The sequence below is a fragment of the Cheilinus undulatus genome, linkage group 11, assembly GCF_018320785.1.
Source record: "Cheilinus undulatus linkage group 11, ASM1832078v1, whole genome shotgun sequence".
Taxonomy (NCBI): domain Eukaryota; kingdom Metazoa; phylum Chordata; class Actinopteri; order Labriformes; family Labridae; genus Cheilinus; species Cheilinus undulatus.
In genome coordinates this window covers 43,748,162-43,775,461 of record NC_054875.1, presented here as the reverse complement: position 1 = coordinate 43,775,461, position 27,300 = coordinate 43,748,162, and the positions used below count along the sequence as shown (strand labels likewise).

Sequence of the window (27,300 nt, the reverse complement as noted above, 5' to 3'; positions counted from 1 at the left end):
TTTCATCAGTTTTAAAAATTGAGCATAGTTGGGGTAAAATACCTGCCCAAATATCAATCATATGTTATAAAATTGCTAAAATTGGCATGTCAAATGGAGCAAAACTGGTACCTGAATGAAAGGCTGAAAGAGCCAACTCTTTTTGCTGAGCCGAGCCAAATGAGCCAAATCACTGAAAAGAGCTGAAATTCCCGTCACTATGAGGCATGCTCTAAGTTGATTGTTTTAGGAAATCTCCCAGAACACCTTTTGACCATCAACAAGACGGAAGCTCAGAAGATTAAAAATGCTAATGTTGTCTTTGTAAACAAGAATTTCATTTATACATTTTCACACTGTGCTAGCTTCAGTATTGATCTCTGTGTTTTGGCTCATTAAAATCATTACTTTCCAAGTTTTACCATCTTTGGAGCAAGAGAAAGATCATGCTTGGTTCATCAAACAACACAGACGGTTCAGAATTGCTACGCTGAGTTAAAAATAATTACAATAGTGAAATAACAGATGGCCTTTTGGATATAAAGCCTAAAGCAGTGGCCTGAAACGTGTAGATAAGCAGCCACTTCCAGTAATAACTGATAAAGTATTGGTTTTAGCCTTGTCATACCTATTCATCCTAGATTTTCAGCAATTTGGAAGTCAAAGAATTGAAAACAGCTTTTTTCTAATTATGAAAAGAAAGTGTTAGCACTTCCTTATCTAAAAGTAGAAATTTCACCAAAAAGCAGCAGCACAGAGAAATTGATGAATTCATTAAACACCTGTTTGCTCTTCACTCCACAGGAAGTTGATGTGTGTGGCTCAAATATTAAATTTCCCTTTCATTTGACTAAAGCAGGCCAGAGTGTAAATGATGGCTGTGATTGAAGTCAGACATCATAATGAAAGCATTTCATTAAAGAAGACTGAGGGGTCCTACATTTTCTTTTTATCTAGAAAAAACAAATGTCTCTCCCTCTTAGCGGTCTCTGTTCCTCACTGTGAGGAGGTTTTATAGGACATGACAGATCAGACATGCCTTTATTAGGACTTTTTTAATAACTGCTTTTTACAATAACACGTCAGTTTAACTTTTGAAAACACCAATCTCAGCCCAGCGAGGAGTTTTGATGCTCATTATCGATGACTTGGTGTCTCTGGATACAAAGAAGAAGAGTTGACGTAGTAATGGTGGCTCAGGGCTTCTCTTTTGGGGCCTGAAGTTTGGGGTTTTAGCCATAACCTTCAGTTGTTTCTGGGCTAAAGTGAAACAAAGGAACCGTGTTTTAAAGGGAGGGTGGATGAACATTTCTTAACTTCTAGCCTTTTGAAAGATTTTTGTAGAAACAACATCTCCACATAAATTATGCCATGCTCTGCTTTAAAGGTACATCACATAGATTTTTTGCATATGTCTTCAGTAATTAGAAGTTGACAACTCCTATGTTATATTTTTAGCTGAAGTACTTTCATCACCTAAAAATGTCCAAATGTTTTCCAAGCAAGGCATATCCTTAATTTTATCAGTGTACTGGGACTTGTGTTGTCACAGCCACCAGACAGATCACCATGACACAAATGACATGTTTACAGTGGAAACACTGTAAGTTACACTAAAGACTGATACCTAATGATGAAAGTTGCTGTTCTGTTGCTGTATCACATTCATGTTGTGTGCTGCTTACCTGTGATGGACTATGATTATTCTTTGCAATCTCCTCACTATACATAACTCCAGCCTTGTACGTGTGGCTCCAATGGACATTTCTATGTCTTATTAACAGAAGCTGCTCATTGTGGGGTAGTTACTCAGCAGTAAAACACAATTTTTCCCTCCTGTTTTTGCACTACAATACTTTGCAAGTACCTTACAGTGCAAAGCAGGAGGGTCACTTTTAACAGCTTATTATGTGCAATTCAAGAAAATTAAAGGTTGAGGGGAATTTTGACTTCTAACTAACTGCTAATTAGCCTGGTGTCATGTGTCGATGAAGACTGGTGTTGCTGCAATGTTTTACCTTGTTTACTGCACAGCTTGCATGACTCTTATGCAGCTCCTGACTTACTAGTGTTTGGAGAACCCTAACTAATCCAGTATCTTTGCTTTTAGCCAGTTGGCAGTAGAGAGAAACAATGATCCATGTTACCAGCGTGAGAGATGTGTTTAACTTGTTTTTGTTTGAGATGTAAGTTAGCCACCTTTTGGCTTTTTTGTGAACTGCACCGTGGGAGATGTGTATTTTAAAAACTGCTGCAAGAGCATTTATGGCTCTGTATCTTCTGTATCAATACATGTATCGGGAAAGTGCATGTGAAAATATATTGCCATGTCGATTTTTTTAACACAGACCTACTGTACCCAAAAGCTACAGTAGTTAGCTTAGTTAGCTTGTCCTGGGCTGACTCAAACTCAGAAGTGGCACATGCCTGCTACATCATATGTCATTGCTCTGATTGGCCTGTAATGAACATTAATTCATTAAAAAGTACTCTCTTTCCCAGAACCCAGATGGATGTGAAATATATCCCATACCAAAAATATGTGAAACATTCTATCTGGCATGTCAGGTAAGAGCTTCCTTTGCATGAATGCAGGTTTAAGGCACTTCTTTTATTGGCTTTATTCTTGACACAAACAGCTTTTTTCTATGTCTAATGTATGGTCCATGTACAAAGACCAATCTATAAGAAAATCAATGTGTTTGCACACCTTCACCTTTTCATTTCCTCACTGTCATGAAAACACATGGGAACATGTCTCCTTTCATACATAGCAAATTTCCCCCTCTATGTTCTTTAAATGTCATGGGTGTACTCACCGCCTCCTCCTCCTCCCTCATGGCAGGCATGGTGCTGATGGACAGGTTGATGGCAGTGATAGTGACAAACAGCACTGACAAACAGGCAAAGATCTTCCCTGGCAGGCCTGAGTGTGGCCTCTCCACCATGTCTCTCAGCTTGCCCATACACTGACTGAGCCTGGACTCAGCTACGTGCTCCCTTTGACCACTGTCCAAGTCCTCCAGCAGCTCCTCCTCCTCCTCAGCCCGCTCCATCGCCTCAAACTCCTCCATGCGCTGCAGAAGGCGCCGGCGGCAGCACCACTCTAAGCTCTCCTCAGGGACGCCCCAGTAGAGCAGCTCCTCTCTGAAGGAGAGGGCGCACATCTCTCTGAGGGAGCGCAGCTTCCCCGCCCGCAGGAAGGTCAGGATGGTCCTGAAGGCACAGGGGCTGCGGTCGAAGAAGAACTCGTTGTGAGTGACGTCATAGTCGTCGCAGATACGCATGATCTCATCAAAGCTGCTGCAGAGGTGCAGCTGACCCAGGCGGGACAGGGGGAAATCCTCCAAGGTGGTCCACGGCAGCTGGTACCGCAGGCCGCCCACGTTGATGATGGCGTGGAGTTTACGGGCACTGGACAGGAGGGTGTCATTGTGGGTGGTGCTGAGCTCAGGGGCCCGCTGTGCCCTCTTGTAGAAGGCACCCTTCTGGGCCTCCTCCTCCTGAAGGGGAGGTGCGTTAAGGGAGGTGTCAGAGGCACAGCTCAGGGCACTGTAGTCGTAGTCGGAGCCATCGCCCGCCAGCAGGGTCATCTTTACTGGTCTGCTCACATCCCTGACGTCAACCTGCCACCATCACACGGTCACCTGCAGAGGGCAATCAGAGGATAAATAGATAAATAACCAATATCTCATTTAAAGAGGAGGAATTATGGTGTTCCAAATTTTAAAACATTCAAAAACTGGGTATTCTGTTAAATTCTGTTGGATATCTTTTCTTTCCTATATATCTGACTTTCAGAATAAAAGTCCAATTGATGTTGCATTTACTACCAATCCTACAAAACAAACAATTGCACTGCCCCCCCTTCACTTTGTCAGTGTTCTGATTGACCACAACCATTTAAAGTCTGGATGTATTGGATTTTTCATATTTGACATGCCGATATTCCCTAACTCATTTTGACTGATACCATAATATACACACCTTTTCCACTGTAAAAACACCAAGTCATTCCTGTAAAGCATTAAGTCCTAGGTCTTCAGTCTGACCCTCTATTTGTTTCAGAAATAGACACAAAACAAGGCAAAGATTTGATTCTACCATAAATGATAGATGCAGTTTTTAAAGCATAAACATTCAGCAGTGAAACAAAAAGAAATCCCTTTGATTAAATGTTCATCATATGTTAAATATATTTTCACAGTAAGAGTCAAACCAAGCCTCATGTGTTTTATGAGAGCACTGTAACAGCCTGCTGAGTGACACAGAGCACTGAATAAAAATTGGGCCCTTTCTGTCGAATTAAAAATGAAATGAATTCTATTAATCGAAAAATAGTTTTGCCAATTGGTTTCCTGAGAATTCCTTCAGAAAACGCTTTATATACCACTTCTCAAGTGTAAAATTACAAACTGGCTAAACTTCAGATCTAAAACTTCAGTCCTTCAAGTTCAATTTAAGGCTTAAAAGATGACAAAAAGAAAAAAACTTCAGTTGAAGTAGGCCCATTAATACTACTTCATACTATAAAACATATTTGACCAGTAAGCCAACAAATACCACTGATGGAAATATCTGTAGAAATTTTGACATTTGCCATAGCAATATCGTACTGAAAACATCGTGCATTTTTTATTTCAGGACTACTCTACAATTAGACATTCAGCCCATGGATGGTTCATACTCTTTAATATGAAGTATACTTCCAAATGAAGTCAGTCCACAGGTTTGCAGAGCCCGTCAGTCTTCCTTAAATCTGACTCTCGCAACAAAACTCTATAAATGGTGTTCATATTTGGGCGAGGTCATCTCTTGTCCTCCACATGGTGGCAGGGCCAGTAAATGAGAGAAAAGGGTTTGTTCAAAACCAAACAACAATTTTGTTTTATATTTGCTAATAGCAATATCAAGCTTCATAATTCTTTCTGCTATCTGCCAGTACTAATATTGTCCAGATAACATTGTGTGCATCTTTTATTTCAGGACTCATCAACCAACCATCAAACGAACCAAACAATATTTTTTTTGATACTTACAAACAGCAGTATTAAGCTTTATTATTTTTTTCTACTATCTGCCAGTACTTATATTGTGCAGATAAAGCGTTCATCTCTTATTTCAGGACTCATTAACCAACCAACCAACAAAACAGCCAACCAACCAACAAGATGTTTTTATCTGCCAACAGCAATGATTAGCTTTGTTATTCTAACTACAATCTGCCAATAACAATGTTGTCCTGATAACACTGTGTATCTTTCATTTCAGGACTCATCAGACAAAATTAAACAGAACAAACAACCCAACCAACCAACCAACCAACCAACCAACCAACCAACTAACAACCAACCAAAAACAACCCAACCAACCAACTAAAAATCTAACTATCCAACCAACAAACTACACAATTAACCAACCAGCTATCCATCCAACTAACCAACCAACAAGGCTTATTTTCATATTTGCCAATAGTAATGATTAGCTTTGTTATTCTATCTCCAATGCTGATAACATCGGGCACCTTTCATTTTAGGACTCATCAGCCAACAATTCAACAGAACAAACAACCCAACCAACCAACCAACCAACTAAATACAAATCTAACTAACCAACCAACCAACCAACCAACCAACCAACCAATGGACAAACCAACCTAACCAACCAAGAAACAACCCAACCAACCAACTAAATATGAATCTAACTAACCAACCAACCAACCAAACCCAACCAACCAACTATTCAGATGCCCCAGGCACTGCTGAACAAATGCACCCTCATTCCCACAGCCATAAAGAGCTTGCCTATTAGAAGAGACTAGTACATAGTATCTGAAGTTACCTTTTTAAGATATAGACTAAACTATAGGTTTTCAGACACTGAGGAGTCAAATACAGGTTTTGACTTGTACACTAAAAGTCCAAAGAGTGAGAATATAAAAACTAAAAATGAGCACAAGCTGGCAAATTTAAACACTCCTTTTTTCTTTAACCACATTTGGTGAAACATTTTCCATTCTTCATACTGTCATGGCTTTTATATGTATAGAGGAACATGCGATCATTATTTAAAGTAAGCGACTTCTTTTTATAGGGACTGTAGGAGTAGAATCTCTTTAACTTCATGCTTTAGCGTTGGGAACATCAACCATGTTTACCCTTTAACCTGAGAATGAGTAACACCACAATGCATCATTAATGCAGCAGGAAGCATAAAGAATATCATTTACATTTTAATTCTAATGGGTACTTGTCATTATACAAAATCACTGCCCTATGCAAACAATATCTGCCTGCAGAACAGCCCACTCAGTGATCAGATGTAAAGAGACCAGGGTTCCTGCATGGATAATTGTACAATTCAAGGCCAAAGAGAGAATGAGTTTTTCCTTGTAATCATCCCCAGTGACTCTAAATCCTCAGTTTGAATGCAAAAGCAGAGATTCATCGAATACAATTTCAGAGGTATGATGTAATATTGTCAGGAGTTATCCTATTTTAAGCAGAGGCTGTATTAAAACTTTCCTTGTGTATCTAAACTCATAATCTTCTTATACCACTGGTCAGTAGTGGCTTTATTTCTAACCCTGGCCCCAGTCACTTTATGAACTGAAAAACCCTTTGGAGGAAAGGCGAAGCATCTTCAAGAACCTAAAGCAAGTCTAGTTGTTTTGTCTCTGTATGAAAAAGTATTTGGGTTCTTATTTCTCATGAAGGAGAGCAGATCATCTTGACCATGTCCACATGCCTAAATACATTGGTTGCTGTCATGTGATTGGCTGATTGGATATTCGTCTTATGGAACAGCTGATCAAGTGTACCTAATGAAGTTGCCAGTGAGTGTTTTTAGATGGATGTATCTAATTTCTGCTTTATTATTATATGTTAAATTTCAAAAAAGCTGGGACACTGTGTAAAATGTAAATAAAAACAGAATACAATGATTTTCAAATCTCATAAACCCATATTTTATTCACAATAGAGCATAAACAACATAGATGAAGAAACTGAGACATTTTTTATCTCATTTTAAATTTGATGGCAGCAACAAATCTCAAGAAAGTAGGGGCAGGGCAACAAAAGGCTGGATAAGTGGTACTAATGAAAAACAGGTGCAACTAGTACCAATTTAGCAACTAGCTAGGTTAGTTGGTAACAGGTCAGTAACATGACTGGGTGAAAAAGGAGCATATTAGAGAGACAGAGTCTCTCTGAAGCAGAGATGGGCAGAGGTTCCCCAATCTGTCAAAAATCATGTCCAAAAATTGTGGAAAAGTTTCAGACAAATGTTCTGTGTTCAGATGAATCAAAATTTAAAATTCTTTTTGGGAACCAAAGACGCCATGTCCTGCAGACTAAAGAAAGGAGGGATCATCTAGCTTATTATCCTGACACAGATCTAAAGCCTGCATCTCTGATGGTACGGGGTTGCAGTAGTGCTTCGGGGTACTTGCAGAAAGGCAATGCTGAAAAGGAGATCGAGGTTTCAGAGCAACATATTCTCCACCCAGACGTCTCTTTCAGGGAAGGCCTTGACTATTTCAGCAACGATGCTAAACCACATCCATCACAACTGCATGGCTTCACTATAGAAGAGTCCAGGTGCTGAACTGGCCTGCCTGCAGTCCAGACCTTTCAACAATAGAATCACATTTGGTATGTCATCAGATAAAAAATCAAGACAGGACAAGAATGGGACAACATTCCTCTCCTACAACTCTAGCAGCTGTTCTCTGCATTTCCTTGATGTTTAAAGACTGTTGTTAAAAGAATAGGGGATGCTACACAATGGTAAACATGGCCCTGTCCCCACTTTTTTGAGATGTCTTGCTGCTATCAGATTCATAATGAGCTAACATGTTTCATGAAATGGCATGATCTAATATGTTGTTTATGTTCTACTGTGAATAAAATATGGGTTTATATTTGTAAATCATTGAATTATGTTTTTATTAAAATCTTACACAGTGTCCCAACTTTTTTGGAACTGGCTTTGTAAATATTTCACACATAAAATAATAATATTTATACCTTTAAACTATCAGTAACGCTTCCTTCTGTACACAACAATCATTAAAATCTGACCTCTCCTTGCCACTATTGTGCTTCTCTCATTTCTGATTTATCTTCATCAATATCATTTGATTGCATGCTCCGTCTGCTGTTGTTTTGCTGCTGTCTAACCAGGTCACTCTTGAAAATGAGATCCTGTGTCTCAATGAGATTTCCTCTCTAAATAAAGGTTAAATAAATTAAAACAGCAGCAGCAGACTGCTGTTGCAGCACTGTGTCTATCTAACGTTCGATGGGAGCCCATGAGAGCACCAACCGAAAATTTAATTAATAAAATCAAATTAACCTTTATCCACAAACTGCATGTCTGAGCTATAATCTTAGCAACATGAATCTGTCATTCGGGCATCATTAGACACAATCAGTGATGTAGTTACAGCAGGCATCGAGGGATAAACATCTCACTCCTGACTGTGAGCACGAACATCTGTTAAACTCGGCATCACGGGAATTATAAATAATGGCCTGATGGTTTAATGTCTGTTGTTAAATGATGCAACTGTTCTGTGCAGCAGAGTAAGACAGTAAAAATCCTTCTGTGTTATTCAGATCTCTCTGTGAAAAGCAGGATTTGGTGGGTTCTGAAGTGGAGTAATCTCAGGTATTTGTAGATGTGTGAACCGACTCACAATCACACCGTTAGACGGATTCTGCTGAGAGCAAACATGCAAGAGCGCCAATATTTCCCCAAGTTTCTCTCAGCTTTGAGCTCAAAACTAGACAGAAAGCTGCAGATCAATAAACAGACAAAGATGAATATTGTAAACAGTAAAGAGGAGTGCTGGATATCACGGCTGCAGAGTCGACCTCGTGGCCTGTGTCCAAACTTATTTAATCAATTACAGTTATTATGGGGGAGCGGGTCAGGAATTCAAATGTCACTGCCAGGATTTGCTGCACCACCAATTCTGGGTCAGGAAAAGGGGCCTGGGCTTCTAAAATGGGGATGTGAATGTGTCACTGAACGGTTATTAGGCACCTGCACTGTCAGCCTCAGTGAGCCGCTGATTACAGTCAGCAACATCCTCCACCCATGAAATTAGAGCCAAACCAACCCGAGCTCGTTTACTCCAACAGTCAGCGTGGTTGTGATAACCTCCACTGATCCATGTGTTTGCATTTTGCTATTTTTGGAGGGGATGAATGTGAAATAGTCTAAATTGCTCCGCTAGATTGCCTCAGCTGGGAGCCTCAGGGGAAAATGAGTCTGCTTAAACTGCATCGACAAAAAGAGCGGCCTTTTGTTCACATTAGACTCAGATCAATATTCTTATTAGCTGGGACATCCCGTATTAGGAGCTAAATTGGTTTGTCCCTTGTCCTGTGTATTGATGTTACTTCTCTGTAATCACGATGCAGCAGATTACTGATCCTAGCATGCTGCTGCACAGATGCATAAGAAGGCCATGCAAGCAATACAGTGCACTTTGACATCATCAGCAGTGGAAGTTTAAACTTCCTACAAATGTAACAAATTTCCTTCAAATGTTACAAATTTCCTAGAAATGTGACACATTTCCCAGAATTTTGACAAATTTTCAACAAATGTTACACATTTCACAGAAATGTAACACGTTTCCAACAAATGTTACATACTTCCTACAAAAGTAAGAAATTTCTAACAAATGTAACACATTTTTACAAATGTTACAAATTTCCCAGAATTGTGAGACATTTTCAACAAATGTAACATACTTCCCAGAAAAGTTCAAATTTTTCCAAAAATGTTACAAACTTCCTACAAATGTAACACATTTCACAGAAATGTAACAAATTTCCAACAAATATTACATACTTCCTACAAAAGAAAGACATTTCCTACAAATGTTATAAAATTCATACAAATGTAACAAATTTTCTAAAAAAGTAAAAAAAATCCCACTACAGTAAGAAATTTCCTACAAATGTAAGAAATTTCCAAAAAAAAGTAACAATTTTCATCTGGACCTGCCCTTTTTGTAAAGTGTATTGAGATAACTTTGGTTATGAAAAAACACCATTTGCAGTACATGACCAAAAGCATAAAATAAATAGAGACTTCCAAAGTTGAAAAACTAAAATAAGACAAAAGCAATGGAAGAGTTATAATAGCAGGGCATCAGCTCTGCTTGGACTGCACCTCACCCTGAGGAAAAACTTTATCGACACACAGCCATTGACAGAAACATGTACTTGACTTGTAGTACTTTATCAATACCAGCGTGTATCATTGGCTGCTAGGTAGGCATGTCAATACAGAGATCAATCTCTCCTTAGAGCACATTATCTATCATGTTAATAGGGAGTAACAACTGAGTTAGACCAGTGGTACTGCTCTGCATGTTAAAATGTTTAATTCTGATGAAATGCTTCATGCATATATACGCATTCCCTAATCAGATCACTTCATAGAGCCCATGTAAACAGTAGCGTTTGAATCCAATCAGAATAATTTCAGACTGATGAAATACTGCACATGGAACCATAGCTAGTGCAAATTTCTTCCTTTCGCTGCTACAAATCCGTAGGTTCTCACATTTTCCCTCCATGTGGTGAAGGTTATCGATACGCCTACAGTGCATTGCCAGTGTGGATGCACAGGCCTACGCCGCTCTCCTACCAGATTAAATCACACTTAACCCCTCGAGGCTGTTTGGTTTCTCACTGTGTCTTTAAAAGCAATTGTTTTTTGCCATTTTTTTTTTTACACGGTTTTTCTCTTCAGCGCTCTGTTGAGCCTTTACATGCTTCCTCTGGGGAGACACAGTCTATCTCGGAAGAAGAGATGAAACACTGCAAAGACAGAGGAGGCTGTTCTCCCCACCAGATCGGCTGAGGTCTGGCCTCTCTCTGTGCCAGCGTGATCACAGCTCAGCCAGGGGGCATGTTCTCCAGATTGCCTGGTGACTCACTGGGTTGTGAGTCTCTGCTGCCTGACTGCACAGTGCCCTCCTATTTGGAGACCTACCTCTACCACCAACATGGACTACGATGATTTCTAATGAGACTGATAATCATCACACACTTGGAGGTGGAAGCAGGGAATCTTCATGAAGATTTTAGAAAACTATTTTTGTTCAATCTGCAGAGAAGTGTGTGACAGTCCTGTTTAATATGGATGGATCTGTTTGATACAAATCTGTTTAACATGAACATATGCAGAGGATGTGTCATAATAAGAGGCAAGAATGGCTGATTTATTAATGAATGCTATTCATGGCTGCGTATCTGTGGAAGTGCTGTGAAATTTAAGAGTCTGAATTAGACAGATTTTACCAATTTGTCTCTGAAAAAAAGGATTTGCAATTCAGCTCGAACCAATCTGTGAAATACAAACACATGGTAATGAAAGGAGTAATCAGTGCGAGAATTATGAGCCTCAGAGACTGAAAACTCAAGTGAAAGACATTTAACAGCTGTTACCCTTCTGCTGACGGCTGTTTGGAGTAAGGTTATCAAAATGTTTGATACTAATTGATACCATGTGTTTAAAGAGATACACTCTCTCTGAATTTAATGATTGACAGTACCAAAAAGTAGATCTATTTCCAGAGGTGCTGTTAGCCATCAGGTAAGGTAGACACTTAACTGGAGTTGAACTGCAATTTTTTATACTTGAAAACAAAAAAATGTTACTAGTATCTAGGACTCCTTTTTCATTGCCATGATATCAAAACAGGTGTAGATACCTCTTGATCAAGTACTGTCTTATTCAAGTTCACACTTCTGGTATCACACCAACCCTAAAGCGAAGAACTGTCCATATTTTCCAGCATTTTAATCTTGTGTTGCCCGGTAATAATGTATAATTACAACATAATGTTGCTTCAGATGAAAATGGAGTCTATCCTGCTCACTTTCTCACAGGCTAAATTGACCATTCAGACCACATGAAGTCTGCTTTTCCTCCCCAACAACCAATCCTCTTCCGTTTACAGCTTGCTCCTCTCTAATGGACTGTAAGAGGATTCAGAAATGGACTCGAAACCACAAGAGCTGCCTGGACCCAGCGTTCTCCCTTTGAAATCTGGTGTAATGCAGAAGAATCAGGCCTGCCGGCAGTCCTGCCCCTGAGGATGTTCTCATTCCCTAATACCTGCAGGAATTGCTGTAAACAAAACTGTTTGTTTCTTGTTGTAAGTGGGCGGTTTAAATGCATACTGAAAGAAAAAGTTACAGCTCTAGGACATTAAACGTCTCCCTAACTCAGCCTGTGGTGCACCACAGTGTTCTGCTCTGTGTTTCTGAAGTACACACAAGTATTCTGCTGAGATAACACACTGCAATAATGAGCTTTGTAAGCACTAATGGCTGTTTAGTTTATGTTCTGTTGACCGCTCAACAGCAACCCACGCAGAAGTGAAGAGCATCTCTCTAACATACCACCCTTCTGTTTTAAAATAGCTTCATGATCACATTTATATGAAGAGAGGATCCCTCTGAAATGCCAATCAAGTTTGTTTGGAGTGAATCTCTCCCTAACAATGAGCAAATGAGAAAAATCACACCTCTGTCATTTACTGTCTGCAGTTTGTTTCCCAGCCTGTCTTCTGTCTGTCCCCCCTCTTAAAGCACTCGATCCCCCAGACAGTTTGAGCAGAAACAACAAAATCCTCAGGTTTCTGCACCACCGCTTCAAATTATGCCTCTCCAAACAACCTGTGACACACAAATTTTAGCTGTTCCACATAATATCTATCCAAAAGCAACAATATGGATTGCAATAATGAAATAGTTATTTCCATAGGTGTGCTTTGGTGCAAAGGTCTCCAATTGCAAATGCACTGTCTTAAACCCATATGGGGCTGTACACCATTATACCACCATTATAGACAATGTGTGCTTGTTGGTAGAGGATGGTGAAGCCAGCAAAGAAACAGTGAAAGGACAAAGAACCATTCCAACTAAAGGTACTGTATATTACCACATATTGTGCAGATATGACTATGCTAGCCCATTGTTAGCAACCTGTTTGCATGTGGCGCTTATGTATATGGCATATCCAACTATTTCCACGACGCCTAAGGTTCATGACCAATTGGTGGTATTGGAGAAAGTAATTTATTCAATGCTAGGGATGCATGCAATTAGCCAGCCAATGATTAACCCTTGGAGCTTGTCTGGACTTTTCGTCTTAAAAAGCTTGTAAAACACCAACCCTGTGGTGCACAGTCAAGCTCTATATGTCCTTTTTTTCAGGACAACCTGGACTTTAAGAATATATCTACTACAGTAATGTCATTTGATTTTTTAAGAAGAAAACACTAGTGACTAAGCCTTTTCTTTGCACAGACTTGTTCTCCCATCTCTTGGGGACACAACGGGGAAAAAAAAACATTCTGTGACTTGTGATTTTCAAAATATCTAAATATATACAAAGTAATAGTCCATGTGCATTTTTGCAGTTAGATTCATTTGTGCCATTCCTCAAAGCAGTAGAGACGCAACTGGACAACTGCCCCTCCCACAATGCATTGCGGCATTGCATGGCGATGCCCTGGACAAAAACTAAGGTAAGTGATCGAAAATGGATTAGAAATGGATAAAAAGATGCTTCTTATCAGATCTAACAATGTGGATTCAATCTGTAAAGACCCCGAAAAGTCATTGAAGTTTCGGGCTCACTAGAACGGCGTCCTTAAGGGCTACAGAGACATCGAGGGTAGCAAATGAACAACAAGAAAGTCAGCTTTCAGAGGAAAAAAGAGTAAGTAACATTTTTACAACACCATCCTCAGAGACCCCGGAAAGTCAGCCAAGTTCAGGGCTCACTAGAAAATGTTCTGTAAGAGCTAAAAATGCATGAAGGACATAATCAGAAAGGCACAATGGAGAGTTTTCAGGTTAAAAAAAAAATAAATAAATAAGTGCCTACGACTTACTGTTCAAACGTTACCAAGTGATTTATAAAGTGATGTGCAGAACAGATCCATGCCATGTGAGCTCCGAGGGTTAAGCCCCTGTTACCTCTGTAGTCAGCACCAGAATTACTAGTGGATCCCCAATCCTGGTTAAATACTCCCACGTCAACCGTAACACAGCACCCTGCTGCTAGTGGCCACCATAGCTCCAATTAGGGGCTACTGCCAAGCTGCCATAATGCTTAGTCAATGCCAAGACGGGTAAACAACAGCCATCCGATAGCATCGATAGCGTCTCATAGGAGCAGTGTGGTGTAACAATTTTGATTAAGAGAATATGCATAAAGTTTTGCATAGGCTGTGTCAGCTTACACTCGTGCATCACTGAAGCAATAAGTGACAACACTGGGAAGGGATGCATCTCCCCAAAGAGGCAGTCAACCTTTTGGATTTCTCCTTCCATGTAGGGACTGAGTCTCTGCCTCAGGAGGAGTTCGAGTATCTCTGGATCTTGTTCACGGGTGAGGGTAAAAAGGAGTGTGAGATTAACAAGTGCATTGGTGCAGCATCAGCAGTACTGCAGGTGATGTACCGGACCAATGGGGCGAAGAGAGGGTTGAGCCAAAAGGCAAAGCATTTGATATACCAGTCGATCTACTTCCCAACCCTCACATACGGTCATGAAATCTGGGTAATGACCGAAAGAATGAGATTGTGGATACAAGCAGCCAAAACAAGTTTCCTCCGAAAGAAGGCTGGGCTTTCTCTGCCTTACAGATGGGGTGAGGAGTTCAGACATCCCTCGAGAACGAGGAGTAGAGCCAGATGAGGTGGTGCCAGCATGAGATCAGGATATCTCCTGGGCATCTCCTGTTGGAGGTCTTCCATATACGTTCTAGCTGAGAGGAGACCTCGGGGAAGACCTCGACAGACAGATCATGGCTAGTCTGGGGATGCCTCGGGCTCCCCCAGGAGTTGGGAAGTGTCAATGGGAAGAGGGCTGTCTAGGTTGACTTGCTCAGCCTGTCTCACCATGACTCAACCCTGGATAAGCAGAAGAAGATGAATGGATGGATGGAAGGAGGCTTGAAGGCTAGTGGTTTTAGCCACGTTCTGCAATCCCACTGCCTCTGAGATCCCATCTTGAAAAAAAGTGCTAATTTTTGTCTAGTCCCAGAGTGTTTTCATAACTTTTCACTTGTCAACTAAATGCAGTTTTTATTTGTGTTTAGGCCAGATCCAAAGAGTCCATTAGAGCAATATTAGAACATGAAGCCTGTGCTTGACTGTACATTTAAGCCGGCTTCTCTGCAAGGTTCAATGTACAAAGCGTACTGGGCTAATCACCTTGCACATCTACTGCAGCAAAGTTTGGCAGGTTTGTGCAGCTTGCTCTTGTTTTCAGTCTTAATGTGGATATGAGCTGTCAGCAACTTCCCTCTCTGCTGAATGGAGCCATGATTAGCTATTTGTCTTGTCAGTTATGAATTGAAAGATTTCCCTTATTCCAAAACATTCAAATACTAAACATATCTTAATCTTGTATTAATATAACACCTGTGATTGGTTTTGACAGCTTAATTCATCACAGATGAGACATATCAAAGTGGCCCAATCATCCTGATATTTTCTATATGTGGCCCACAGGGAAAAAAGTTGGGACATCCCAGATTTAATAAGTTAGATAAAGCCGCAAAACATGAGACAATGCCCCCAGTAACAATACAACCTAACATTATGTTGCACTCTGTTATGACTACTATTTGCAGGTTGTCTGGTTTCTTAAAACCCATGGTATCATAAATACTATACAGGACAGCTGGCTTCTTTTTAGTTGAGTGCCAGTGCATAATCTAGTGCTGTAAAGCAATTGCCAAAGTTTTATAGTGCTGAAAGCAGGCGACTGGGGCACTCTGTGGCAATGGCTTGGATTAATCTGTCTGTTGAAGATATTGTAGTATTAGAATGACTTTAAAAACTACTATTTTCAAGTGGAAAGTTCCATATTGTGGCTCTAAGTTACATCTGGTGACATTTTGAACCCAGGTATGTTTTCCAGCCTGAGTGGATGATAGTACGCTCTTATCAGTTGATGTCCATTAACCAGTTCTCACTTTAGTCTTCTGATAACCTTTTTTTCCTCCAGAAGCTGCAATAACTGGAGCTTCTCTCTGCTCCAGGCCACGTAAACAATTTCCTTTTCGCAGGCAGCCGATAAAAGCGTCCATCTGAGGCTGGGAAAGTGTTCAGACAGCCCCATACCTGTGAAGACCTGACTGTCTTTCTGTCACTCTGGATCGAGTGTTTCAGACTCGAGGCAGGTCTCGGAGGGCTGGGGTGACAGGAGGTACAAGCAATGACCCACCAGAGATAGACATGGGGAAAGAAAGCCGCCAGTCTGAACAGTATTACACCGTGAGAGAAGAAGTACTTTAGTTGATGAGATGGAATAAATGGAGCAGACAAACAGGCACATAGGGCTTTATGTGGCCATGTTGAATGATGTGAGGCCAGGTTACATGAAGACAGAGGAAAGTAGATGCTTTTCCTGATGGGTAGATCTGAAAATGTCTGGTCCACAGAGCAGAAAATCACAGCATTCCTGTCACTGTATTTGACACAAATAAATTATTTGAACAAGGTGCAACTGATGTTTTGAATCTGCAGTTTTCTTCCGATACACAGTTCCCTTGATGATATCTATTCAACCTAATATTTTCACATGTGAAAATTACAAGGCATCAAAACCTGCCTGTTCACACACGCAATTTCACAGTTGGACTGCAGTGCCAAGGTTGAGACATGCTGTAAAATGTACAACACAGAAATGGTGGACAAAGCAAAAGAGTCTAACCATGTAACAGTAGTTTTTCCCTTATATCAGTGCCTTGTGTTACTGGATGGATTTACAGCTTTAAAGAATGAAAGGTAAATCTATGCTGGTGAGCAGTGAAGAGTACAAACTGTGTGCACAGCAAACTTACAGGCTGCCAGTCATCTGCAGCATAATTTTACCACCCTCACATACTCGCTTGCAGTATATTTCTCTCAGGATTTCCAGCTGAAATCTCATGCTGGCTAACTCTAAATTCACATGGGAATCTTACCAAGAGGCCAGGAGGAAAATACCAGCTAAATTTGAGGGGGAATAAACAGCTGTTAGCATTCACACATTGAAGTAATTCCTAAAAATTAAGGGACCTTTACGGGATATTTATGCATGTATGAAAGAACCAGTGGGGCAGGATCAAAAACCAGGTTGCCAGTTGTTTTCAGTGTGGCTCATCTGTGCCTACAAAAAGTTGTCTGATATAATTCTCTCATAGCAGGTAATTATCTTGCAGATTTATGTTAAAAAGCTAATTTCTCAAGTAGTTTTGTTTTAATTAGTTATTAGATGCTTAAAGAGCTGGTGTTACATCATGACTGACTGCTCTGCTGACAAACGACGCTCCATGCATCATTTTGAGATTAGCAGAGGAAAAACATGACAAAAACTTACAATACAGTCATTAAACTTTTAGATTATTCTGTTTTGAACTCCAAAAACCTGGAAATATTTGCACAAAGAGTCTGAAAAAAACAGTTTATGTTCTCATCATGTTTGCACACTTACACTGAATGTTTTTAATGAATTTTTCATACCTATTTGATTTAATGCAAGTTTTCACAACAGTCCAAGTCAGTCAGATGGGTGACTAATAATTCAGATCAGCATCGCCTGCTTCCTTCTCACACGCTCGCTCTCTCCCCGTCTCTCTCCCTCTCTCTCACTGAACCCTAACTTAAACACTGTAATTTGCCCGTGTACTATGCAGAGTTTGTAGCGTACTCACAGGTCATGACAGAGACTGAATTAAAAAGTTGTTCTGCATCCCTCCAACTCTGTACGCTAACCTTAACACATGAGGAGTGCTGTATGAAGCTGTCAGAGTGGATGGATTCAGAGTGATTTTAAAGGAGTGACAGAGCCACGGGCTCCCAGTGCGAAAAAACATACCACATTCGACAGATTTTCACAGTTAAGGCAAATAACACGCAATGGACTCAGTCTATTTTCTGGCAGATCCACTTCCTGGTTGAAACCAGACTCAAAAATCAGGAGAAACACAGTTATTCGATTTTTTGAATAATGGAAAAAGATCTGGAAAAACAAGACATTTTTTTCATTTTTGACAAAATGGAAGAAATGGGAAAACGAGCTGTTTTCTCTTTTTTTTTTTTTTTTTTTTTTTTAATTTTGATCACAAAAATTGAAAAACATACAATTTCTAAAAAAATGTCCATTTTTTTCAATTCCATTATTCTGGTTTCTTGTTTTAAGGAAATACTTGAGGAAAAGGAAATCATGTGACCCGCTGGGAAAGGAGAGCATTTCGAAATAAAAGCCTCCATGTCAAAAGCTAAGCCATCCAAGTCAACATTTACCTGTTAGATTGATTGTTTGTTCATGCTCTGATTATTTATTTATTTATTCACTTACTTATTTTTACATTTTTTTATTCCTCATATTAATGAAGTCTATAAAATCATCCCATCAAACTCAGAACATTATCAAACTCAGAAAATGTGCACAGGAAAAAAGTGTGTTGTATAATTTTGTTGTATTTTTGGTGCCTTTTTTTTATAAACCTCCTACAAATATTAAAACAACTCCAAAAACAGTCCAGATTGAGACAGTTTCATCAGGAGTTATGATGTATGTTAAACAACATTCATCAGTCCATCCATGATAAAACTTTTGGCTTCAGGCATTTTAGTAGTACAATTTTCCTGTTTGGGTTTTTCACATATAACTATTAGTGCCAAACCCAGTGATAAATAACATGACAGCCACAGGAATAATCAGCTATAATATCTCAGTCGCCCCCATGTGGCTGGCTGTGATATAGGGACTGATCTCACTATTACAGCCAGAAAATTATAACCTTGCAAAGCAGATGGATACGCCCATTTCCTTGTTTTTCCACCAGTGAATCCATCTTGCAAAGCTCCCGTCTGAACCATCTGGGCCCGGTTAGAAAGTGACAGGACCAATCAGCTACGAGGGGCAGTACTTTCAGGGGCAGCAGTAGTGACGTAAACAAGCAGCAGCAAAAGCTGGTGCAGTTATGGAGGAGGAGATTAGCGTGGATGCTGCTAAAGCGCCAGTTTTATCAGAACTTGACGACATTTCTTTGTTAAAAGAAGAACAAAGAACAGCAGTGAGTTGTTTTCTTTTCAAAAACGACAAAAGTCGAGTACTTACATGTCTGTTTTCACCATGTTTCGCGTTATTCCTCAGTAGCTGCACACGCACAGCTTGCTAGCAGCTATGTCACGGGCTCCGTTGCTTTGATTGGCCCGTAGAGATGTGACAGACAGAACGTTCACCCAATCATACTAAAAGGATTTTTCAAAGCCTCTGCCTTTTCTCAAACGTTTCCTATTGAAGCTTCCAATCCATCTAGTGTGTCAGATTAAGAAAATTATGTACATTCCAAATAAACTAAAATATTTAGACAAAAATATGTTAATTAAACCATTTCAAAAATTTCTTTAGTTTTTTCTTTATTTGGCCGCTAAAGTGCCTGTCTAGGAAACAGCTGGCCCTTGTTCAAATGTAGTTGATGACCTGTTTTATGTGTTCTTCAGTTAGCAGAACGGGCTTTGCTGTTGCAACTGCCATCTTCTTCTAAAGAAATATGTAATTTATGCACCATGTAGCTTCTACGGTTATTTTGGCTTGACTTTGGAATAACAGAAGTTGATGAAGACATGCCATCCATACGCCAGTGTGCATGGTGTGCTAGCTGACTTATGAGACTGCATTTTAGGTTATATTGGAGGTCTTCTAAATGTCACACTGGAACTATTACTTTTATTTCAGACTGATTAAAGTCTTGATATAAGAAGGTACAGAGCTCCAGTGTAATTTTAAAAAATGGAGCAAATTCCCAGGTGCCAAAGTTTCAAGAACCTGCAGAAAGAAAGAGAGAACTTTAGCCTACTTAAACTTTCTAAGCACATCCGTCGCTCAGTTTGTGTCTGATTTATATTGAATCTGAGCTCTGACTGAAGATCCCTTTGTGTACCCACGTTGCTCAGGGAAATAATGTCGCCAGTGAGACTTTGAGTCTTGGAACTGCTCTAATGACACTTCAGAATAAACACATCATACCTCACATACCTTACACATAAAGACGTCTGGGAATAGCGGATTATAATTAGTTTGCATGGCTCCTTTTTGGTTTGCGTGGGGGAGAATCAGACAGCCACTATTAGCTGTTAAAACGGGAAAAAGTCATTAGTTCATCTCATTACCGTCACAATTACCTGGAGGAGGGAGAGAGGATGATGTATGGCCCGTCATATATCACTGATCCTAAATCCTAGAGAGGCGTTTGCAGATGTGCGGACTCATAATCACATTATTCAGATGGTGATCTAACATCATGTTCGGAGCGAGACCATGTGCTGAGCAGGACATTCACTGCAACATTAACTTCAGCTGTGATTCACTGTTTGAGGACTTCAAGTGGCTCTTGGATTCCAAAGTTTCTCTCACATCGATTTTCACTTACGAATTTGATTTATAAAAAGTGGCTGCAATTTCAGCTGCCTCGTCACACATACAATCACAGGATTTATCCCTGGACCTCATGGCAGATAACACATCAGTAATGACAGTTCATATGAAGCTGTAATGTAGCTGCTGCCTTGTTACCATGGTGTACGTTCAGAGTATCCAGTATGCAAATCAGTCATCTGTTAAAGACATGTAGATGTGTCTGTAGAGGATATACATCTCTCTAAAGTAGAGCATGGAGGACACATTTAATGAGCTAAATTTGGATAAGAATAGGAATAGATTTTTGACTGATGAGCACACTGTTGTCTTGCTTGTTATTGTTGCAGTATTAGGACATTTAAGGGCTTTAAAAATATTTTTTTGAAACTGAATAAAAGAAAAAAGATTGAATCGGTAAGCACACTATAAAGTGGCTTTCTTCCACTGCAGATATCACTTCATATTTTTATTTAACATTCAGTATTTATTTTGACTACATGCTGCCTTGTTTAAATGTAGCTCTATTGTGCCTTTTTATGCAGTCACATAGACGACTGCAAGGGCTCGGAGTATCATGCTGTTAGGTTTTCCATTTACGCCCACAGTATCTCAAAACACTGAGAATTTTCTCCAAACTTTGAACATATGGCATATGAATGAACTAATTAAAATTGTGGATGCCATAGGTCAAAGGTCATGATTATTAGATTGCATGTTCATCCCTTACTTCTTAACCCATTATCTCAAGAATTCTATTATGGATTGTATAAAGATTTTGCAAAAATACACACCATGACTCAAAAAAAGACTGATTTTGCAGGACCTTTTAGGTCGAAGATCAGGATCAGTGGGCCTCATGTTTCTCACTTGCTTCTAAAAGCAATATCTCAGGAACGTTTTAAAATATTTGCTTAAAATATTGCAAAAAATCTACTTTGACTCACAGATTAATTGACTGGAGTTTGGAGGTTGTTTAAGGTCAGGACCAATGGGCCTCACCTTCATTCCTTGCCTCCTTATGCAATAAGTTAAAGGGATACTTCAACATTTTGGCAAGTTCGTCCATTGTCATAATTCCTATAGTCCTAGTAATAGGTTTGTTACCTTCAGTTGTCGGCGCAAGCTGTTTTTAGATCGGCCGCTGCCGAGTTCGGACCTGCTGTGCCAACTCAATATAAGCAGACGGTATTCCAGCTTTCCTATCAAACTCATCAAATACACAATCCAACAACAACGCTCTCGTGGACAAGTTGTGACCTGTACATTCACCATGCTATAAAATAATCACGGAACATTACAAGACAGAGACGTTTTAAAGCTAAATGCAAAGCCAGAACTACACTCCAGGCATGGCTGCGGCACTGTGTCACTCCGCCCAGTGGTTTACTCAAGAAATAGTTCAGAGTATTTGCTTCATGCGTCGTAATGTTACATAATTATATGTTATTATTTCATAGCATGGTGAATGTGCAGGTCACAACTTGTCCACGAGAGCATTTTGGAGTTGTTGGATTGTGTATTTGATGAGTTTGATGAGGGAAAGCCAGAATACCGTCTGCTTACATTGAGTTGGCACAGCAGGTCCGAACTCTGCAGCGGCCGATCTAAAAACAGCTTGCACCGACAACTGAAGGTAACAAACCTATTACTAAGACTATAGGAATTATGGTAATGGACGAATTTGCCAAAATGTTGAAGTATCCCTTTAATAAGGATTCAAGGGGTTATAGTCAACCTTTGCCGTTAAATCCACTCTGACTCAAGGATGAATTGATCGGATTATGGAGGTTGCTGGATTAGGTCAGGACCAGTGGCCTCATGTTCATCCCTTGCTTCCTTGTGCAATAGCTTAAAACATTTTCAAAGGATTATATTCAACCTTTGCAGTTATTTCCACTCCAACTAATGATAAACTGTCAAGATGCTGCAGATTTTAGGTCCAAGGTCAGGATAACTGGGCCTCATGTTCACCTCTTACTTCTTAAAACCCTTTAAGACCTTTGGGAGTGCTGGCACTCCCAATGCATTTATATCTTTAACTGCAGGTAGAATTGCAACCATATGAGATAGAGAAATAGTTCTTTTGCAATATAAAACTGGAAGAGTAACACTAATATATCACACATTCAATGTGTCCCATAGTACTGTTTCCTTCCAGAAATGTAGTAAAAAGCACAAACATAAAAAACAAACTACTGTAATATAATCCAGGCTGCTGCCTTTCACAGCACTTCCTACTTTACATGTACATCGTGACGTATGATGACGATTTGTCTGCACAAAACCTATCCCATCATTTTCTTGCAGGTCCGGGTCAAACTTGTTACTGTTTCAACATGGTCTTCTGCAAACATATGTATGCTTAAAAGTATCTGGCACTCTTAGAAATGTTATTTCACTGCTTTAAATAGTTTACTTTTAATAAACATGCTGTCTTTTTGCAAATTGAGCTCAATTTCATTCTATTTTCATTTTTGCCTTCTATGGTCGGTCATAAAGGGTTAACCCTTTATCCTTTATCTCAAGAATTCAATTATGGATTGTATACAAACTTTGCAGAGATATCCCTTCTGATTTAAAGATGAACTGACTAGACTTTGCTGGTGTAGGTCAAGGGTCAGGATCAGTGGGCCTCATGTTCATCCCTTGCTTCTGAAAGCGACCTCTAAAGAATCTTTTGAATGACTGTCTTGAAATTTTCCAAAAATATCCACTCTGACACAAAATGAACTTGTAAGATTTTGGATGTCAAAATCACTGATCCTCACATATATGCTTTGCTTCTTAATGCAATATCTCAAAAATGAAACAAAGCTGGCAAGTTATTTCCGTCGATAATCTGGAGTGCAATGATTCACACCTGACATGCATCTTAATCAAATCACATTCTCCTAAATTAGTGGCCTAATTTAGGCTGAAAGATTTCCAGTCTCTTCCTCTGCTCTGCAATTTGCCTGCCCTTCCCTGATTCAACACTTTGCTCTCGTTGCAACCCACCTCCACCCCAGCATCCATCTGTTGGTCCAGACTGGGGGTTTAAGCTGTTATAGTGTCACTCCTCAAATTCTGTTTGTAAAAATCTGCAATTAAGTCGAAGCCTGACGCCAAACATGTAATGTTGCCTTAATGAATGCTTAAGCAAACTACAACGTGAGATTACTGGCCAAAATGCATTTACGGATGACATTCAAACTTTGCAGTAATATCCAGTCTGGCTCGATGATGAAGTGATTGCATTTTGGTCAAACGCCACAATCACTGGGGCTCATGTCCATCCCTTTCTTTCTTACACAATATTTCAAGAATGATTTAAAAGATTATATTCAACCTTTGCGCAGATATCCACTCTGACTCAAGCATTAATTGATTTGATATAGAATGTCATAAGGTCAGGATCATTGGGCCTGATGTTCATCCTTTTCTTGTTAATCATATCCCAAAAATGCTTTGAGGGATTTTCTTTACAACTTTGTGAAAAATATACACTGACTCAAAAATGAATGTATTAGCATTAACGTGATATAGTGCAAGGGTCAACATTCCCAGGCCTCATGTTCATACCTTACCCCTGAACAAATATCTAGTCAAGATCATTGGCCCCCATGTTTATCTCTTGCTTGTGAACCCAATATCTAAATAAAAAAATGAGAGATTCCCCTCAATCTTTGCAGAAATGTCCACTTTGACACAATGGTAAATTGGTTAGATTTTGAGGGTTGGAGGTAGAAGACTGAAGTCATTCAGTCTCAGGATCTTCCCAGTCATCCCAGTACTATAAACCCACTTCAGCCCTTCTACTTGACCTGCCACTGTACCTTCACCTTGCAGAGTCGTATAACCATCAGGCAGTAGCTCTAGTTTGTTAGAAGTTTGTCAATGTAACCAGACTATGATTGAGTATATGATGTTTTTAAATGTATTCAATGGTGTTTTAAAATAGGTACGTGTTTGCACATGCATATTAAAGAATGTCTGCCTTTGCATGCAACGGCAGAAAAAGTATTGTCTATTTCACCGTAAAACTAAAGACTGAGATCTGCATTAGAACTTAGTCACCCTTGCATCTCTCTTATCATCTGTCCTTGGAAACCAGCTGCTGAAAATGTCACTTTTATTTACAACTTCTTACGTTAAAAAGACGCTGTGCAGCATGACAAAGTCTCAAAAGTGTAACCACAACATAAAAAGATGTCTTCCTTGATATATTAGAAAAAAAGAGTCGAGTTTGAATACACAAATATAGTAAAATAAAAGTAAAAGTACTCACTGTGCTCCTGGATCAGTTCCTCTGGAGTCAGTTTGCTCAAAGCGGCGAGGCGAACGCACATGAGGGAAAATATGAAATGTGTTCATCTGTCGTCAGCCGCTGCTGCCTGCTTTGACTCAGCTCTGTCTCTGCTCGTGGAGTACGAGGAGTATGCTCGCCGATCATGAGCAACAGGCTGCCCCCCTTCCCTGCCCTCCTCTCCCTCCTTCCCTTTGCCCTCATCTCCCCCTTCCTCTCTATCAACTCCTCTCCCTCCCCCTTCTCTTCCTTCCTCTAGCACTGACATCAGAAGTGGGTGTGCCATTAAACTGAAAGCTTTTGAAAGAATTCCATGGCAACCATCTATAGAGCCGTTCTTCCCCTCCACCTTTAAATGGGAATGATCTCCGTCTCCTTTGATTGTACATTCACACAGAGGTTTGGATGTGTATGGTGGATAGCCCATCTGATGGGGGAGGGAAGAGGGGAGGAGAGGGCTGCTGTAGGCTGGTTAAGACTCACCCGGGTGTCCAATTTTAGACAACTGGTGGGAAATGCTATTATAAGTTATGATGATAAGAAGGCAGGCATACAGAGAGTGTTTATTACCGACAGAGCAAACAATGTTTGTTATGATTCCTTATGAATTAAACAATTTTTTCCCCTGTAACAATCAAATAAATTAGTTTATCTTTTATGATACCAAAGCTTAGCAAATATTCTTCTTGGTCTGGCTACACACTTTTCAATTGTAGGCACAATTTTAGGAGTAGGTCGACTCATGTCAAAACTGATCTGTCCAGATGATCCCAAATTTAGAAACTTTCCAATCCCAAATCAGAAGATTCAAGTTCAGTCTTCCTCCAATTGAATATCTGCAATAGCCTGTGAGAGTAAGCACAGCAAGCAGGTCTAATACACTTAAATTTGACATAAAACGTAGCAGCAAACAAAATAACTGTGCCCCGAGCTGAGAGGAGGCAAGATTTCACTCAGCTTATCTCTCTTTTTCTTTTGCTGCAAACCAGGACGCAAGCCAGGACAGGCAGCTGACAACATCAACTGTCATCCATATCTGATTTTCTGAGCTTCTGTGAAATCTCAAATCAGTGGACTGGCCACTGTGAAATTCTTTAAACAGAAGATGTGTGGCCCCGCAGTGTAATATGGCTGAACTGTCTGGAGTTTGCATTCAGAGGCTACCTGACAAGCCAGATAGTCTGTTTAAGACATCAACAGCATGGATGTATTTCACATTCATCTGGGAACCCGCCCATACAAAGTGTTTGGGATAGGGCAGGACTTTGCAGAAATTCTCCGAAGTTGATTGGACAAATATTCTGTCCGTCACAATCATTACAGCCAATCAGAACAAAAAGACAAAATGAGTTCTACAGGTAAATGCTACCAAGTGTGTGAACAGTGGAGCTTCTTGGTGAATAAAAGTCATGCCCAAGCTGGTTGGGAGATGTGCAAAACTGGTTTCTCTACCAAGACAAGGTTTTGGTGTGGCTCTTCACTCCTGTTTTGATAAATAAATGTGGGGTGTGGATGGTCTGGTGGTATGGTTGCAGCCAAAGTGCCTGGGCAGTCCAGGTTCAAGTCTGGCTTGTAGCTCTTTTCCGGCATGTCTCTCCTTCATTCTCTCACCCCGGTTTCTGACTCTATTCACTGTCTGCTTGTCTAAAAACGAGGGTATGGAAAGCCCAAAATATCTCTAAGATAAATATATAATTAAAAAATGAAGAAATGTGATCCAGTTCTGATTAAACTGACGCTATACTACAGCTACATCTGAGCTAACAGCTACCACGGCAGCCGCCACAGGATACACTGGAAGACCCCATCTGTAACAATAACTCATGCCAAAGCAAACTGGAAGCAAAGCAAAACCATCTGTTTCCATCCTGAAAAGCATTCAGTCTGGATCTTTGCTCTTGTTTTAATGAAGAAATATTGCCCTGGCCTTACAAAACTGACACTGTGTCTACATCTTAGCTAATCACTCCACCAGTGGCCACTGTATACAACCACTCATATTACTAACTGCTTCCCCCATAACGATCACAAACTCATGCCGAAGCAGGTAGGCAGACACATGAAAACATCTTTTCCATTGTGAATAGCTTCCAGTGATGTTTTTGCTCTTTATTTCATTCAGAAACTGGGTTCAGTTTTGATAAAACTACCACTGTACTATAGCTACATCCAAGCTAATTGCTGCACTAGCAGCAGCCACTGCCATCAGTTTTCCATACAACTAAACCCCACCCTTAGCTACCGCCTTGATCTCCTTAAATGACACTGATTGGTTGGAACACTTTGCAGTTTAGCACAAACGTAAATTGGAGCTTTGTAGGATGGATTTACCTGATGACTAGGGATGATTATTGAAAATATGGTACCAACACATCTGATACCTACTGTACTGAATTACAACACAGATTTTGTTGTTTCATTTCAGCACATTGCCACCCCAACATGATCCACGTCAGTCCAAAGGAAATATGTTATGTGCAGAAGTTAAACCTGTTTCCTTGACTTCAGTGTTTGATTGGCATTTTATTTCTGAATCACTTACAATTCCTAGACAGCTTTTACTCAGCTAGCAAC

General features: G+C 40.0%; 1 protein-coding gene across 5 annotated transcripts in view; it reads right to left on the bottom strand.

Moving 5' to 3' along the window:
- The window catches only part of kcng1 (potassium voltage-gated channel, subfamily G, member 1), an 88,100-nt gene that overhangs the window by 8,596 nt on the left and 52,204 nt on the right, over positions 1-27,300 (bottom strand). For 4 of the 5 annotated variants that reach the window (XM_041798437.1, XM_041798439.1, XM_041798438.1 and 1 more), the window contains one exon: positions 2,799-3,626. In XM_041798437.1, coding sequence (XP_041654371.1) covers positions 2,799-3,572 — 774 coding nt within the window. In that variant the 5' untranslated portion in view covers positions 3,573-3,626. Of the gene's footprint in view, positions 1-2,798; positions 3,627-24,708; positions 24,834-27,300 lie in introns of those variants that run through there. The other variant, XM_041798440.1, reaches the window with a different exon arrangement.